Genomic DNA, 16,549 nt, shown 5'->3' with positions numbered 1-16,549 from the left:
GTTCAACTGGACTGAATCATTATGCATGTTTAATAGGAGTGAATCATTATGAATCTTTAATAGGAGTGAATCGTTATGAATCTTTAATAGGAGTGAATCGTTATGCATCTTTAATAGGAGTGAATCATTATGCATCTTTAATAGGAGTGAATCATTATGCATCTTTAATAGGAGTGAATCATTATGCATCTTTAATAGGAGTGAATCATTATGAATCTTTAATAGGAGTGAATCATTATGCATCTTTAATAGGAGTGAATCATTATGCATCTTTAATAGGAGTGAATCATTATGCATCTTTAATAGGAGTGAATCATTATGCATCTTTAATAGGAGTGAATCATTATGCATCTTTAATAGGAGTGAATCATTATGCATCTTTAATAGGAGTGAATCATTATGCATCTTTAATATGAGTGAATCATTATGAATCTTTAATATGAGTGAATCATTATGAATCTTTAACAGTGCATGCGGCTCACTTGTCGATACTGACAAAAGTTACTCGCTGTTTAACAAAATGTTTTCACAAATCAAGTCTGACATCATGCTATCTGGGAGAGCAGTCAATTCAGAGGAGGAAAATGTTGACCTGCTTGTGGTGCTGTGGAGATGCCGGAGGGAACAATGGTGTCTCTTTACAGTGGGGCAACACTGCCCTCTGGTGGTGGACAGGGGGAACTGGGCTTCACCATTTCAATATTGGGTCTTGAGGACAAACACACTTAAAACCCAAATGTGCTTTTTGCTGCTTTAGTTGTAGATTCTACAGTTACTGATTTTTTAAAAACACAGCAGAGATAATTGTCTCTTTACTTTCCAGAGTCATTATTTGTTGCTGTAAAAGAAAAAAGGAACAATTCAGCCACATCTGACAACACCCCCAGGTGCAGCTATCAATACAGACAGTGGGTGTGAGTCCCAAATGAAACCCTATTCCCTAAATAGTGCACTACTTTTGACCAGAACCCTATGGGGAAGTAGGGTGGCGTTTTGGAGACCCAGTCTGAACAGAACAGCCATTAAGCCTTAAGCCTGAAGCTCAGAACGTCCAGCAAAGCCTCGTGATGAGAGCCAGCCGGGAGGCCAGCGTTCCCAGTTTCATCTCCACCGATTTGGCCGTGACAGTCTCACCTTTCCCAATCCCCACTGTCCGTCAGGAAGAGGGGCACATGGACCCCCCCCCAGTGCCTGTCCATCACTCTGGGTCTAAATAAGGACCTAACACCACCTGCCATTCCCCCCCAGCCTCCCTCTCATCTCTGAGCTGATGAAGTCAGAGGGGGAGGGGTGGATGGAGGGAGGGGTAGAGAAGGGTGGAAGTGGAGATAGCACGAGAGGGATTGAGGGGTGGATGGAGGGGGAAATGGAGGGGGGTGAGAAAGTGGCAATGTCACACCCTGTTACCTGCCATTGGTCAGAGTGACAACACGGTCACACAACCGGCCTTCAACCAAGCCCCCAGGATAGCTAGTGTGTGTGTGTGTGTGTGTGTGTGTGTGTGTGTGGGTGTCATGGCACAGCCTACAGAGAAACCATCTAAAGCACTTGGTGTAAAACCACCTCCAGTTCACTTCACACATCAAATTTCACAGAGCTTTGGTATCGCTTTTATTATTGTGTCTGTACCCCAGAACCAGACCCCAGACCCAGCCCGGAGAACCGGACCCCAGACCCAGCCCGGAGAACCGGACCCCAGACCCAGCCTGGAGAACCGGACCCAGCCTGGAGAACCGGACCCAGCCTGGAGAACCAGACCCTAGACCCAGCCCGGAGAACCAGACCCCAGACCCAGCCCGGAGAACCAGACCCCAGACCCAGCCCGGAGAACCGGACCCAGCCTGGAGAACCAGACCCCAGACCCAGCCCGGAGAACCAGACCCCAGACCCAGCCCGGAGAACCGGACCCCAGACCCAGCCCGGAGAACCAGACCCCAGACCCAGCCCGGAGAACCGGACCCAGCCCGGAGAACCAGACCCTAGACCCAGCCCGGAGAACCAGACCCCAGCCCGGAGAACCAGACCCCAGCCCGGAGAACCAGACCCCAGACCGGAGAACCAGACCCCAGACCGGAGAACCGGACCCCAGACCCAGCCCGGAGAACCAGACCCCAGACCCAGCCCGGACAACCAGACCCAGCCCGGACAACCAGACCCAGCCCGGACAACCAGACCCCAGACCCAGCCCGGAGAACCAGACCCAGCCCGGAGAACCAGACCCCAGCCCGGACAACCAGACCCCAGCCCGGACAACCAGACCCCAGCCCGGACAACCAGACCGGACAACCAGACCCCAGCCCGGAGACCCAGACCCAGCCCGGAGAACCAGACCCCAGACCCAGCCCGGAGAACCAGACCCCAGACCCCAGCCCGGAGAACCAGACCCCAGACCCAGCCCGGAGACCCAGACCCAGCCCGGAGAACCGGACCAGACACAGAGCCAGTCAATACCATTCATTTTTAATGTAACCTCCATTTAACTAGGCAAGTCAGTTAAGAACAAATTCCTATTTACAATGACGGCCAAACCTGGACGACGCTGGGACAATTGAGCGCCGCCCTGTGGGACTCCCAATCACAGCCGGTTGTGATACAGCCTGGAATCAAACCAGGGTGTCTGTAGTGACGCCTCAGGCACTGAGATGCAGTGCCTTAGACATTAGCCATGACTAACATCACTATACGTTGCCTTACAAATGGTCCCGCCAGTCTGTATGTAGTGCACTACTGTTGACCTACGACCTACTAATCTCAGACGGTCACCTCACGGTCATTATCATGTGTCATACAGCACTACTGTTGACCTACGACCTACTAATCTCAGACGGTCACCTCAGTCATTATCATGTTTCATACAGCACTAGAACTCTGATACAACTTACATGTGTGTGTGTGTGTGTGTGTGTGTGTGTGTGTGTGTGTGTCTGTGTGTGTGTCTGTGTGTCTGTGTGACAGATACCTCCAATGAGTAATGCTGGCTGCTGAGTGACTATTATGTCCATGCCTCTGGCAGAAAGCATCTCTTCTCAGTCTAATAGTCTCATTAAACTATGAACAACCACACGTCTATGTCCCAAAAGCCACCCTGTTCCCTCTGTAGTGCCCATAGTGCACTGGTGAAATGTAGTACGCTGTCCCAAAAGCCACCCTGTTCCCTCTGTAGTGCCCATAGTGCCCTGGTGAAATGTAGTACGCTGTCCCAAAAGCCACCCTGTTCCCTCTGTAGTGCCCTGGTGAAATGTAGTACGCTGTCCCAAAAGCCACCCTGTTCCCTCTGTAGTGCCCATAGTGCCCTGGTGAAATGTAGTACGCTGTCCCAAAAGCCACCCTGTTCCCTCTGTAGTGCCCATAGTGCCCTGGTGAAATGTAGTACGCTGTCCCAAAAGCCACCCTGTTCCCTCTGTAGTGCCCATAGTGCCCTGGTGAAATGTAGTACGCTGTCCCAAAAGCCACCCTGTTCCCTCTGTAGTGCCCTGGTGAAATGTAGTACGCTGTCCCAAAAGCCACCCTGTTCCCTCTGTAGTGCCCATAGTGCCCTGGTGAAATGTAGTACGCTGTCCCAAAAGCCACCCTGTTCCCTCTGTAGTGCCCTGGTGAAATGTAGTACGCTGTCCCAAAAGCCACCCTGTTCCCTCTGTAGTGCCCTGGTGAAATGTAGTACGCTGTCCCAAAAGCCACCCTGTTCCCTCTGTAGTGCCCATAGTGCCCTGGTGAAATGTAGTACGCTGTCCCAAAAGCCACCCTGTTCCCTCTGTAGTGCCCATAGTGCCCTGGTGAAATGTAGTACGCTGTCCCAAAAGCCACCCTGTTCCTTCTGTAGTGCCCATACCGTGACAACTGGTTAAACGTTGACCTAAACCAAAACCACCCTGTTCCTTCTGTATTGCCCATAGTGACCTGGTGAAATGTTAGGAAGAACTGTCCCAAAAACCCTGTTCCCTCTGTAGTGCCCATGTGACCTTGAAATGTAGTACGCTGTCCCAAAAGCCACCCTGTTCCTTCTGTAGTGCCCATAGTGCCCTGGTGAAATGTAGTACGCTGTCCCAAAAATACCCTGTTCCTTCTGTAGTGCCCATAGTGCCCTGTGAAATGTAGTACGCTTTGGGAAAACCACCCTGTTCCCTCTGGAATAGTGGGCCATTTGGGACACACACCCTGAAATGTGGAATAGGGCCCAAAAGCCACCCTGTTCCTTCTGTAGTGCCCATAGTGACCTGGTGAAATGTAGTACGCTGTCCCAAAAGCCACCCTGTTCCCTGTGGAATAGGGCTGCCATGCCCATGTGACCACCCTGCCCTGTGGAATGTAGGCGCCATTTGGGACAAAGCCACCCTGTTCCTTCTGGAATAGGGCCCATTTGTGACACACCCTGCCCTGTGGAATACGGGGCCAAACAGCCACCCTGTTCCCTCTGGAATAGGGGGCCATTTGTGACCTGGTGAAATGTAGTACCATGTCCCAAAAGCCACCCTGTTCCTGTGTAGTGCCCATAGTGACCTGGTGAAATAGGGGTATTTGTCCCAAAAGCCACCCTGTTCCCTGTGGAATAGGGGGCCATTTGGGGAAATGCCCTTTGAAGGAATACGGGGCCATGTCCCAAAGACCACCCTGTTCCCTCTGGAATAGGGGGCCATTTGGGACCTGGTGAAATGGAATACGGGTCCAAACAGCCACCCTGTTCCCTCTGGAATAGGGGCCATTTGTGACCTGGTGGAATAGGGGCCATTTGGGACACACGTTCTCCCCTCGGTTACTGCTCTGACACCCTGGAATCCCATTTGGGACACCACCCACCTGTGGAATAGGGCTGTCCCATTTGACACCACCCTGTTCCCTGTGGAATAGTGCCCATATGACCTGGTGACACACACCCGCCCTGTGGAATAGGGGGCCATTTCCTCTGTAGTGCCCTGTGGAATAGGTGGCTGTTGGGAAACACACCCTTATTTGTTTCCTAAGTAGGACTTATCATAGTGCCCTGGTGTACAAATATATATTAAAATACACAGCACAGTGTCAGGACAAATAGGCCACCCTGCATACTAAACAACTCAGACAATTAAGTGGAACCAATGAGAGGTGAGTGACGTTGTCCCAAACACAGGGTTTTACTGGGAGATCCCTGGACAAAATTAGACAGAGATTCAAAATTCTCTGGACCATTGGGACAACACAGGGGTTTTACTGGGAGATCATTGGTGAAAAAATTAGACAGAGATTCATGTGATTCTCTAGATTCATTGGTCCACAACACCCTGGTGAAATGGAGATCATTGTCCCAAAAATTAGACCCTGATTCATGTGATGTAGATTCATTGGTCCACAACACAGGGGTTTTACTGGGAGATCATTGGACAGAAATTAGACAGAAGCCACCCTGATTCCCTCTAGATTCATTGGTCCACAGTGCCACAGGGAAATGTAGTACTGGGAGATCCCAGAAATTAGACAGAGATTCCTGTGATTCTCTGTGCCCTGGTGAAATTATAAATATGGGATGAAGATGTGACTATTTTCTTCGTAGCGCCCATTTGTTTGCCCTGGTGAAATGTTTTAGTTTCTCTTTACCAGAGATTTGAACCCATAATCCCAGGTTATAAAAAATAAATTTACACAAAACCAAAAATATGTTCCCTGTTTTAGTCCCTCAGGGGAAATGTAGTCCACCACTGCACCAATCAAAAACAGGGGCCATTCGAGAGAAAAACAGGTTAAACACAAACAAATTACCTGTTGTACAATTACAGCAATTTCTCCCAAATTGCTGGACCACATTTAAACCAACAGCCACGTGCTCTTCAAACAACTTCCTCTGTGTGGATAAAACTAGTCACACTGTTTACAAGAGGGAGGAGGGTTAAGTACTCTCTCTAGTCACACTGTCTGGGCACAAGAGGGAGGAGATTTTCTAGTCACACTGTCTGGGCTACAAGAGGGAGGAGATAAACACTCTCTCTAGTCACACTGTCTGGGCTACAAGAGGGAGGAGAAAACACTCTCTCTAGTCACACTGTTGGGGGAAGAGGGAGGAGATGCCACTCCTTCACACTGTCTGGGCTACAAGAGGGGGAGATAAACACTTCCTAGTCCACTGTCTGGGCTACAAGAGGGAGGAGATAAACCTCTCTCTAGTCACACTGTCTGGGCTACAAGAGGGAGGCGCCTGAGCAGGGCTCCCATAATGGAACAGAACAGGGGAGAGTAGAACACACTGTCTGGGCTGCAGGAGGGAGGAGATAAGGACACTCTCTCTAGTCACACTGTTTGGGCCACAAGAGGGGGAGGAGATAAACACTGTCCTAGTCACACTGCTGGGCTGAGGGAGAGATAAACACTCTGTCCCAGTCACACTGTCTGGGCTACAAGGGACACTGGCCTCTAGTCACACTGTCTGGGCTACAAGTAGGGAGGAGGGAGCCATCTTGGGTCACACTGTCTGGGCTACAAGAGGGAGGAGATAAACACTCTCCCCACACTGTCTGGGCTAGGCAAGAGGGAGGAGATAAACAGAGGCAGGGGGAGAGTCACAGTCCCAGCAAGAGGGAGGGAGATAAACACTCTCTCTAGTCACACTGTCTGGGCCACAGAGGGGAGAGGAGATAAACACTAAAGATTCTAGAGGACACAGAGGCCACAAGAGGGAGGAGAGGCAACACTCTCTAGTCACACTGTGGGCTACAAGAGGGAGGAGTTAAACACTCTCTAGTCACACTGTCCCTCCACAAGAGGGAGGAGTTAGGCACTCCTAGTCACACTGTCTGGGCCACAAGAGGAAGGAGATAAATGTATAGACCAGACAGAGAGAGTTAGAGAGAAAGATTTAGAGAAAGGAAGAATAAAGGAAAGCGTCATCTCTGGGATCCTTCCCATTTGGCCTGCCTGCCCACACTGACTTACCTGCCTGCCTGACTACCTGCCTGCCTTCCTGGGCTCCTAATGGAACAGACCAGATCACCAGGACAATTAGAACACATTTCACAGGATCTGCAGGGAGGGGGGGAGCAGGGAGGAATTTGCATGTTTGAAGCATGTGATTAATGTCCCTCTGCAGCTGTGGTAGAACACACTGTGTCCCAAATGGCATCCTAGTCCCCTACGGGACCTGGCCTTAAAGTAGTGCACTGCGTAGGGAATAGGGAGCCATTTGGGACGCACCTGAAGTAGAACGTTCTCCCCCTCTCTGCTCCCTGATGAGGGACACCCAGAGGGCTACTATTCACAGCCCAGCAAACAGGCTGCACCCCCCCACTGGCTCTATCTCCACAGACAGACAGATACACACATAAAAGATTCAGATGACACACACACACACACACACAGGTAGAGACATACAGATTATATTTTGTGCACAGAGAACACACCCACCCACTCTTCCCTCCCCTATGAAGAGAGCCTCCTAGTTAACCCGGTGTGGGCCGTCATTGTAAATAAGAACTTGTTCCGACTTACCCAGTTAAATAAAGATTTAAATAAATAACCTGGCTCGTCATCTCTGATGTCTGGATAACATGCAAAACCACACCCAGACAGCCAACGTTCCCAGGCAGAGAGAGAGTAGCGGAGGACTAGGGGGAGAGAGAGAGAGGGAGGCAGGGGGAGAGGGGGAGGCAGGGGGAGAGGGAGAGGGGAGGCAGGGGGAGGCAGGGGGAGAGAGAGGGAGAGGAGGACAGGCAGGGGAGAGGAGAGGGGGGCAGGGGGAGAGGGAGAGGGGGAGAGAGGAGGACTAGGGGGAGAGTGAGAGAGGGAGGGGGGGAGAGGAGAGGGAGAGGAGGCAGGGGGAGAGGGGGGCAGGGGGGAGAGAGAGAGGGGGAGAGAGGCAGGGGGAGAGAGAGAGGGGCAGAGAGAGAGGAGAGGAGAGAGAGAGAGGGCAGGAGGAGGGGGGAGAGAGGGAGGCAGGGGGAGAGAGAGGGGGCAGGGGGAGAGAGAGAGAGAGCGGAGGACAGGGGGAGGGGGAGAGTGAGAGGGAGTGAGGCAGGGGGAGAGTGAGAGGGAGTGAGGCAGGGGAGAGTGAGAGGGAGTGAGGGAGGCAGGGGGAGAGTGAGAGGGAGTGAGGGAGGCAGGGGGAGAGTGAGAGGGAGTGAGGGAGGCAGGGGGAGAGTGAGAGGGAGTGAGGGAGGCAGGGGCAGAGAGAGAGTAGCGGAGGATTCTGTTCAGAGTCAGTCAGGGATTTAGGAGGAAAACAAACCAGCTTTAGTTAAAGTGCTACAAGACAGATAGACTCGTATTTACATTTCAGATGTCTGGGCCTTTTGCTACAGTACCACTCCACTACCGACCGCATCAGTTAAATAATAACCAGCACAAACACAACAGACATTTCAAAAAGATAACAAGGCTGTGGAAACTATTTAAAAATAACAAAGGTATTTAGCACATTTCCACTTGATGTTAAATTAAAAACGATTGACAACATTAGAGAGAAATGAACAGGAGTGTCTTCATCAGGGAAACAGGATCCTTTACAATGCAGACAATATAGAGAAAAAACAGGCCCCTTTACAATGCAGACAATATAGAGAAACACAGGCCCCTTTACAATGCAGACAATATAGAGAAACACAGGCCCCTTTACAATGCAGACAATATAGAGAAACACAGGCCCCTTTACAATGCAGACAATATAGAGAAACACAGGCCCCTTTACAATGCAGACAATATAGAGAAAAACAGGCCCCTTTACAATGCAGACAATATAGAGAAACACAGGCCCCTTTACAATGCAGACAATATAGAGAAACACAGGCCCCTTTACAATGCAGACAATATAGAGAAAAACAGGCCCCTTTACAATGCAGACAATATAGAGAAACACAGGCCCCTTTACAATGCAGACAATATAGAGAAACACAGGCCCCTTTACAATGCAGACAATATAGAGAAACACAGGCCCCTTTACAATGCAGACAATATAGAGAAACACAGGCCCCTTTACAATGCAGACAATATAGAGAAACACAGGCCCCTTTACAATGCAGACAATATAGAGAAACACAGGCCCCTTTACAATGCAGACAATATAGAGAAAACAGGAGTGTCTTTATCAGGGAAACAGGCCCCTTTACAATGCAGACAATATAGAGAAAACAGGAGTGTCTTTATCAGGGAAACAGGCCCCTTTACAATGCAGACAATATAGAGAAACACAGGCCCCTTTACAATGCAGACAATATAGAGAAAACAGGAGTGTCTTTATCAGGGAAACAGGCCCCTTTACAATGCAGACAATATAGAGAAAACAGGAGTGTCTTTATCAGGGAAACAGGCCCCTTTACAATGCAGACAATATAGAGAAACACAGGCCCCTTTACAATGCAGACAATATAGAGAAAACAGGAGTGTCTTTATCAGGGAAACAGGCCCCTTTACAATGCAGACAATATAGAGAAAACAGGAGTGTCTTTATCAGGGAAACAGGCCCTTTTACAATGCAGACCATATAGAGAAACACAGGCCCTTTTAACAATGCAGACAATATAGAGAAAAACAGAAACACGAGAAACATGTCTTTAGCTAGGCGTCAACAGGCCCCTTTACAATGCAGACCCCCTACCCCCCCACACAGAGAAACACAGGCCCCCCTACCCCCACAATGCACACAACCCCTACCCCCAGACACAAACAGGAGTGTCTTTACCCCCCAAACAGACCCCCTACCCCCAACAGACCCCCTACCCCCAGAAACAGACCCCCTCCCCCCACAGGAAACAGGACCCCCTACAATGCAGACAATATAGAGAAAACACACAGTGTCTTTACACAGACCCCCAAACAGGCCCTTTTACAATGCAGACCAGACCCCCCTAGAGAAACACAGGCCCTTTTAACAATGCAGACAATATAGAGAAAAACAGAAACACCCTAATAGAAACATAATGAGTAACAGACCCCTACCCCACACAGTCCCCCACTGTCCCACCCCCCCCCCTGTCACCACACCCCCTAGCCCCACACAGACCCCCCCACCCCCCTACACACAGACCCCCCACTGTCAGACCCCCTACCCCCACACACAGACCCCCCACTGTCTAGCTACTCCACACAGACCCCCCACTGTCTAGCTACTCCACACAGACCCCCCACTGTCTAGCTACTCCACACAGACCCCCCACTGTCTAGCTACTCCACACAGACCCCCCACTGTCTAGCTACTCCACACAGACCCCCCACTGTCTAGCTACTCCACACAGACCCCCCACTGTCTAGCTACTCCACACAGACCCCCCCCACTGTCTAGCTACTCCACACAGACCCCCCACTGTCTAGCTACTCCACACAGACCCCCCACTGTCTAGCTACTCCACACAGACCCCCCCCCCACTGTCTAGCTACTCCACACAGACCCCCCCCCACTGTCTAGCTACTCCACACAGACCCCCCCCCACTGTCTAGCTACTCCACACAGACCCCCCACTGTCTAGCTACTCCACACAGACCCCCCCAGCCTGTATAAGTGCTTTTCAAAGAGCTACAAACGCACGAGCTAAGTATTGAACTACAGCCTACTACCAACCAGACTAAAGCCAAACAGCCAATCAGCTCTTTACTATGTCTGCAGTAACATGTCCCATCCCCTTCAGAACACAACCAGACTAAAGCCAAACAGCCAATCAGCTCTTTACTATGTCTGCAGTAACATGTCCCATCCCCTTCAGAACACAACTAAAGCCAAACAGCCAATCAGCTCTTTACTATGTCTGCAGTAACATGTCCCCATACCCTTCAGAACACAACCAGACTAAAGCCAAACAGCCAATCAGCTCTTTACTATGTCTGCAGTAACATGTCCCCATACCCTTCAGAACACAACCAGACTAAAGCCAAACAGCCAATCAGCTCTTTACTATGTCTGCAGTAACATGTCCCCATACCCTTCAGAACACAACCAGACTAAAGCCAAACAGCCAATCAGCTCTTTACTATGTCTGCAGTAACATGTCCCATACCCTTCAGAACACAACCAGACTAAAGCCAAACAGCCAATCAGCTCTTTACTATGTCTGCAGTAACATGTCCCCATACCCTTCAGAACACAGACTAAAGCCAAACAGCCAATCAGCTCTTTACTATGTCTGCAGTAACATGTCCCCATACCCTTCAGAACACAACCAGACTAAAGCCAAACAGCCAATCAGCTCTTTACTATGTCTGCAGTAACATGTCCCCATACCCTTCAGAACACAACCAGACTAAAGCCAAACAGCCAATCAGCTCTTTACTATGTCTGCAGTAACATGTCCCCATACCCTTCAGAACACAACCAGACTAAAGCCAAACAGCCAATCAGCTCTTTACTATGTCTGCAGTAACATGTCCCCATACCCTTCAGAACACAACCAGACTAAAGCCAAACAGCCAATCAGCTCTTTACTATGTCTGCAGTAACATGTCCCCATACCCTTCAGAACACAACCAGACTAAAGCCAAACAGCCAATCAGCTCTTTACTATGTCTGCAGTAACATGTCCCCATACCCTTCAGAACACAACCAGACTAAAGCCAAACAGCCAATCAGCTCTTTACTATGTCTGCAGTAACATGTCCCCATACCCTTCAGAACACAACCAGACTAAAGCCAAACAGCCAATCAGCTCTTTACTATGTCTGCAGTAACATGTCCCCATACCCTTCAGAACACAACCAGACTAAAGCCAAACAGCCAATCAGCTCTTTACTATGTCTGCAGTAACATGTCCCCATACCCTTCAGAACACAGACTAAAGCCAAACAGCCAATCAGCTCTTTACTATGTCTGCAGTAACATGTCCCATACCCTTCAGAACACAACCAGACTAAAGCCAAACAGCCAATCAGCTCTTTACTATGTCTGCAGTAACATGTCCCCATACCCTTCAGAACACAACCAGACTAAAGCCAAACAGCCAATCAGCTCTTTACTATGTCTGCAGTAACATGTCCCATACCCTTCAGAACACAACCAGACTAAAGCCAAACAGCCAATCAGCTCTTTACTATGTCTGCAGTAACATGTCCCCATACCCTTCAGAACACAGACTAAAGCCAAACAGCCAATCAGCTCTTTACTATGTCTGCAGTAACATGTCCCCATCCCCTTCAGAACACACCTAGACTAAAGCCAAACAGCCAATCAGCTCTTTACTATGTCTGCAGTAACATGTCCCATCCCCTTCAGAACACAGACTAAAGCCAAACAGCCAATCAGCTCTTTACTATGTCTGCAGTAACATGTCCCATCCCCTTCAGAACACAGACTAAAGCCAAACAGCCAATCAGCTCTTTACTATGTCTGCAGTAACATGTCCCATCCCCTTCAGAACACAGACTAAAGCCAAACAGCCAATCAGCTCTTTACTATGTCTGCAGTAACATGTCCCCATACCCTTCAGAACACAACCAGACTAAAGCCAAACAGCCAATCAGCTCTTTACTATGTCTGCAGTAACATGTCCCATACCATTCAGAACACCGAACAAATGGTTATGGACTTTATCATGGAGCCAGACTGCCACCTTGTGGTTAGTTGTGTAGACCTTGGTCCATTTGAGACAACCCGAAGCAGACTCCTTCAGCACAAACCCCCAAACCCATTTAGGACAGTAGGGACAAAGATGGATACACCGTGAGGCCAACAGACAGTAAGGACCAAGATGGAGAATGTAGGACAAAGAGGGATACACCGTGAGACCAACAGACAGTAAGGACCAGGATGGAGAATGTAGGACAAAGAGGGATACACCGTGAGACCAACAGACAGTAAGGACCAGGATGGAGAATGTAGGACAAAGAGGGATACACCGTGAGGCCAACAGACAGTAAGGACCAAGATGGAGGATGTAGGACAAAGAGGGATACACCGTGAGGCCAACAGACAGTAAGGACCAAGATGGAGGATGTGTAGTTCACAGTAGACAGCGCTACCACTAGACAGACAGTAAGGACCAGGATGGAGGATGTGTAGTTCACAGTAGACAGCGCTACCACTAGACAGACAGTAAGGACCAGGATGGAGGATGTGTAGTTCACAGTAGACAGCGCTACCACTAGACAGACAGTAAGGACCAGGATGGAGGATGTGTAGTTCACAGTAGACAGCGCTAACACTAGACAGACAGTAAGGACCAGGATGGAGGATGTGTAGTTCACAGTAGACAGCGCTAACACTAGACAGACAGTAAGGACCAGGATGGAGGATGTGTAGTTCACAGTAGACAGCGCTAACACTAGACAGACAGTAAGGACCAGGATGGAGGATGTGTAGTTCACAGTAGACAGCGCTAACACTAGACAGACAGTAAGGACCAGGATGGAGGATGTGTAGTTCACAGTAGACAGCGCTAACACTAGACAGACAGTAAGGACCAGGATGGAGGATGTGTAGTTCACAGTAGACAGCGCTACCACTAGACAGACAGTAAGGACCAGGATGGAGGATGTGTAGTTCACAGTAGACAGCGCTAACACTAGACAGACAGTAAGGACCAGGATGGAGGATGTGTAGTTCACAGTAGACAGCGCTAACACTAGACAGACAGTAAGGACCAGGATGGAGGATGTGTAGTTCACAGTAGACAGCGCTAACACTAGACCACCAGACACATTCACACCAATTTCACTGCTTGCCATTGACCTGTTGACCTACCTGTCATCAACAACACCCTTCCACCCCATGACCCTCATCCCCTAACCCTTCCACCCCCATCCCCTAACCCTACCACCCCAGGACCCCAACACCTAAACCTACCACCACAGGAACCCCAACACCTAACCCTACCAGCCCATAACCCCCCGCTCCCCATCATCTCGTAACCAAGGCAACCATCACACCGGCCACATTATACTTGTTGTTTTCGAGGCCAACTATTTGAACGGCACACACTGGTTCCTACCTGTCATCTTGTATCCGCTCGCTGCCAGCTGTCCAGCCATGTATTCCCCGTCTGAGTTGTTGTGGGAGCAGCCCCACGTCCTCATCCAGATCTTCTGCATGCCTGGGATCACGCTACAGAGAAGAGGATGTATCAACTACATACAATGACTGCTGGGCCCCGTTTATACTATGTGAAGGGACTCAGACGCTACAGATAAGAGGATGTATCAGCTACAACTACATACAATGACTGCTGGGCCCCGTTTATACTATGTGAAGGGACTCAGACGCTACAGAGAAGAGGATGTATCAACTACAACTACATACAATGACTGCTGGGCCCCGTTTATACTATGGGAAGGGACTCAGACGCTACAGAGAAGAGGATGTATCAACTACAGCTACATACAATGACTGCTGGGCCCCGTTTATACTATGTGAAGGGACTCAGACGCTACAGAGAAGAGGATGTATCAACTACATACAATGACTGCTGGGCCCCGTTTATACTATGGGAAGGTACTGTTGGCTTTTAGCACCCTGTTTAAATGTGTTGCTATATTTCACAAGAATATGTAGATAAGCAAGAAACACAAGCAATGGAAGAGGAGAGGAAGAGTCGTAGTCTTCGAAGCTGATAATGAAATTAAATAATTGGGGGTCGATGAAGCTCGACAGCTTCCATTCTATAATGACCCCTAAGTGGCAGTGTTCTTCTACAATTAAATTGAAGTGGCCGAGAAGTAGTGATTTGGTCCCTGGCTAGTGGCAGCAGTAGAGCCATCTTCAACACGGCATGGTCATCTCGCTGACGCACGAGTTGAATCTCAAAATTCTCTCTTTGTATCTTTAGGTCCTCTGCTCACACCTCCTTCTGATTGGAGGTGGTTAGAGGGGAGGAAAGTGTTGAGGAGGACAGAGGTTGTGAGGAATGGAGGGAAAGACTATTGAGAAAGAGCCATAAAAATAGAGAAAAAGGTAGTAGCAGCACAGAGGTGTGAAGGAGCCATCCTCCCAAGTTCATCTAAGCATGCTTTAAAAATGACTGGGACTGAACCCCGGGTTTCCTGCACGTCATAATACTGACATAACCCCCTGAACTAAAGCCCCGAGACATTAGCTCAGGAAGACAACTCAAGTCTTCAGCTCTCAGGCAAGGTTCCCTCTTTAATCAAACAAGTGTGCATTGGCCCCAGTGCATTGATTTAACCACACCTGTCTGCTTGCAGCACCTCTGTCGTCTGCTGGGTGTTTCTCTTCCTGGCTCTGGGGACGATGCTCTTCCTGGCATACTGCCTCTCCTGTGGAGTCGGGTCGTCAGCTGACACCATGTCCTCAATGTCATCGATCGGGAGTCACAAGCAGAAGGCATAATGACGATCTGGTAGAAAAAACACACACACACACACTAGTTAGACCAAATGTATTTAGAAATGTGTCAGTCCACAATGATACATTAACTTGACCATACAAAATACAGAGGAGTTCAAAGCCACATTGTGGACCTCTCGGAGTAGTGTAGTCAATGATAATACAGTATGTCTCATAGCTAGATGTCCCGTGTTGATCCACAGATGAACTAGCAGCACGCTGTTCTTTGGCGCGAACAACCCCCTCCTCGGCCCGCCTGAGTCCAGCTAACTTCATTAGAAAACTAGCTAGGCTACTTACCCCAAGATCAGTCTCAGCAGGGACATGTATAGTTATATCTTTACTGGCTGTTTGACAACTTTAATATTAATTGTTCAGATAATAGTATGATTTACAAAAGGTGGTGTCAAAAGAGTATGCCAAATTACTGCGACAGAAGCCTGGTCTTGCTAACAGTTAGCCAATGTTAGCTTTTATATTCAATAACATTTATGCATAACAATAGCACAATTTATACGGCACAGAGCCCGTTTTATACCTATATTGTCTCTTTAAAACGTGCATTTCTTCCAGCTAACATTTGCGAACAGTAACACAGCAAAACGACCCACGTGTTTCTGTTTTGGAATGGCACGTGCGTTCAACTTCGTATTACACTTCCTCACCTGTGTTTATGTCCGGTTATTACTTCAGTCGTTAACACGGCACTAATAAATGTTCACTCTCGAATGGAAGACAAACTCAAAGCTGCTAGTTGGAAGGTTGTTATGATCAGCTCTGACACAAAGATTGTCTATTATATTGACAAGAGAGTCTATTCGCCGCTCGAACGATGGAAATACATGTCCGTAAAGATGGAAGGCAGGCAGGAAGAGTATAGATCAGGTGGGACCATTCTAGCCAATCGGGGGGCAGATACCCGGGCCACAGAGACAGCTAGAGAACTCATGTTTGTATCTGTGTGAATTGGGGCTGTCTCCATTTTAAAGTAGTACATTTTCTTCATTGGCCGATTGCACCCAGAAATCTACTTTAAAACAGTGGAAGCTCTCAATGGCAATGTCCATGTTAAAATAGGTTTTATCCATCTATCTTGAAGACGGAAAAAAAACTACTATTTGGGTTGTGTCTAAGTTGCGGAATTGCCACGTGCGTCCACTTTACAAACCAGTGTGTTAGTAACAACCTACCCATTACAAAACGTATATTCGATCAAATATGCCTCATGTAGCAAATGAGCAATTACATGTTTTGTAGACCAAATTGTACAATCACGGACCCCCATACAAAAACTCCTCACTTCGTGAGCTTATTTTTCGTGTGACGATTCTG

The 16,549-nt window shown here is 48.8% G+C and overlaps 2 protein-coding genes across 3 annotated transcripts in view; both read right to left on the bottom strand.

Annotated features, from left to right (window-relative positions):
* LOC118383407 (threonylcarbamoyladenosine tRNA methylthiotransferase-like) overlaps window positions 1-16,153 on the bottom strand; it is a 53,175-nt gene extending 37,022 nt beyond the window's left edge. Inside the window, exons 1-4 of one of the 2 annotated variants that reach the window (XM_052509363.1) lie at window positions 15,883-16,147; window positions 15,062-15,227; window positions 13,866-13,978; window positions 109-838 (exon numbers count right to left, since the gene is read on the bottom strand). In XM_052509363.1, coding sequence (XP_052365323.1) covers window positions 813-838; window positions 13,866-13,978; window positions 15,062-15,177 — 255 coding nt within the window. In that variant the 5' untranslated portion in view covers window positions 15,178-15,227; window positions 15,883-16,147 and the 3' untranslated portion in view covers window positions 109-812. Of the gene's footprint in view, window positions 1-108; window positions 839-13,865; window positions 13,979-15,061; window positions 15,228-15,882 lie in introns of those variants that run through there. The other variant, XM_052509362.1, reaches the window with a different exon arrangement.
* Window positions 10,447-13,639, bottom strand: LOC127924647 (uncharacterized). Its single transcript, XM_052509361.1, has 2 exons — window positions 11,710-13,639; window positions 10,447-10,659 (listed from the first exon to the last, which is right to left on the bottom strand). Exon 1 carries the CDS (start codon window positions 13,600-13,602, stop codon window positions 12,568-12,570), a length of 1,035 nt encoding a protein of 344 aa, XP_052365321.1. The 5' UTR covers window positions 13,603-13,639; the 3' UTR covers window positions 10,447-10,659; window positions 11,710-12,567.
* Window positions 16,154-16,549: the final 396 nt, after the last annotated feature.

Source organism: Oncorhynchus keta, unplaced genomic scaffold, assembly GCF_023373465.1.
Source record: "Oncorhynchus keta strain PuntledgeMale-10-30-2019 unplaced genomic scaffold, Oket_V2 Un_contig_4386_pilon_pilon, whole genome shotgun sequence".
NCBI lineage: Eukaryota > Metazoa > Chordata > Actinopteri > Salmoniformes > Salmonidae > Oncorhynchus > Oncorhynchus keta.
This window is presented reverse-complemented; position numbering and strand designations above follow the sequence as displayed.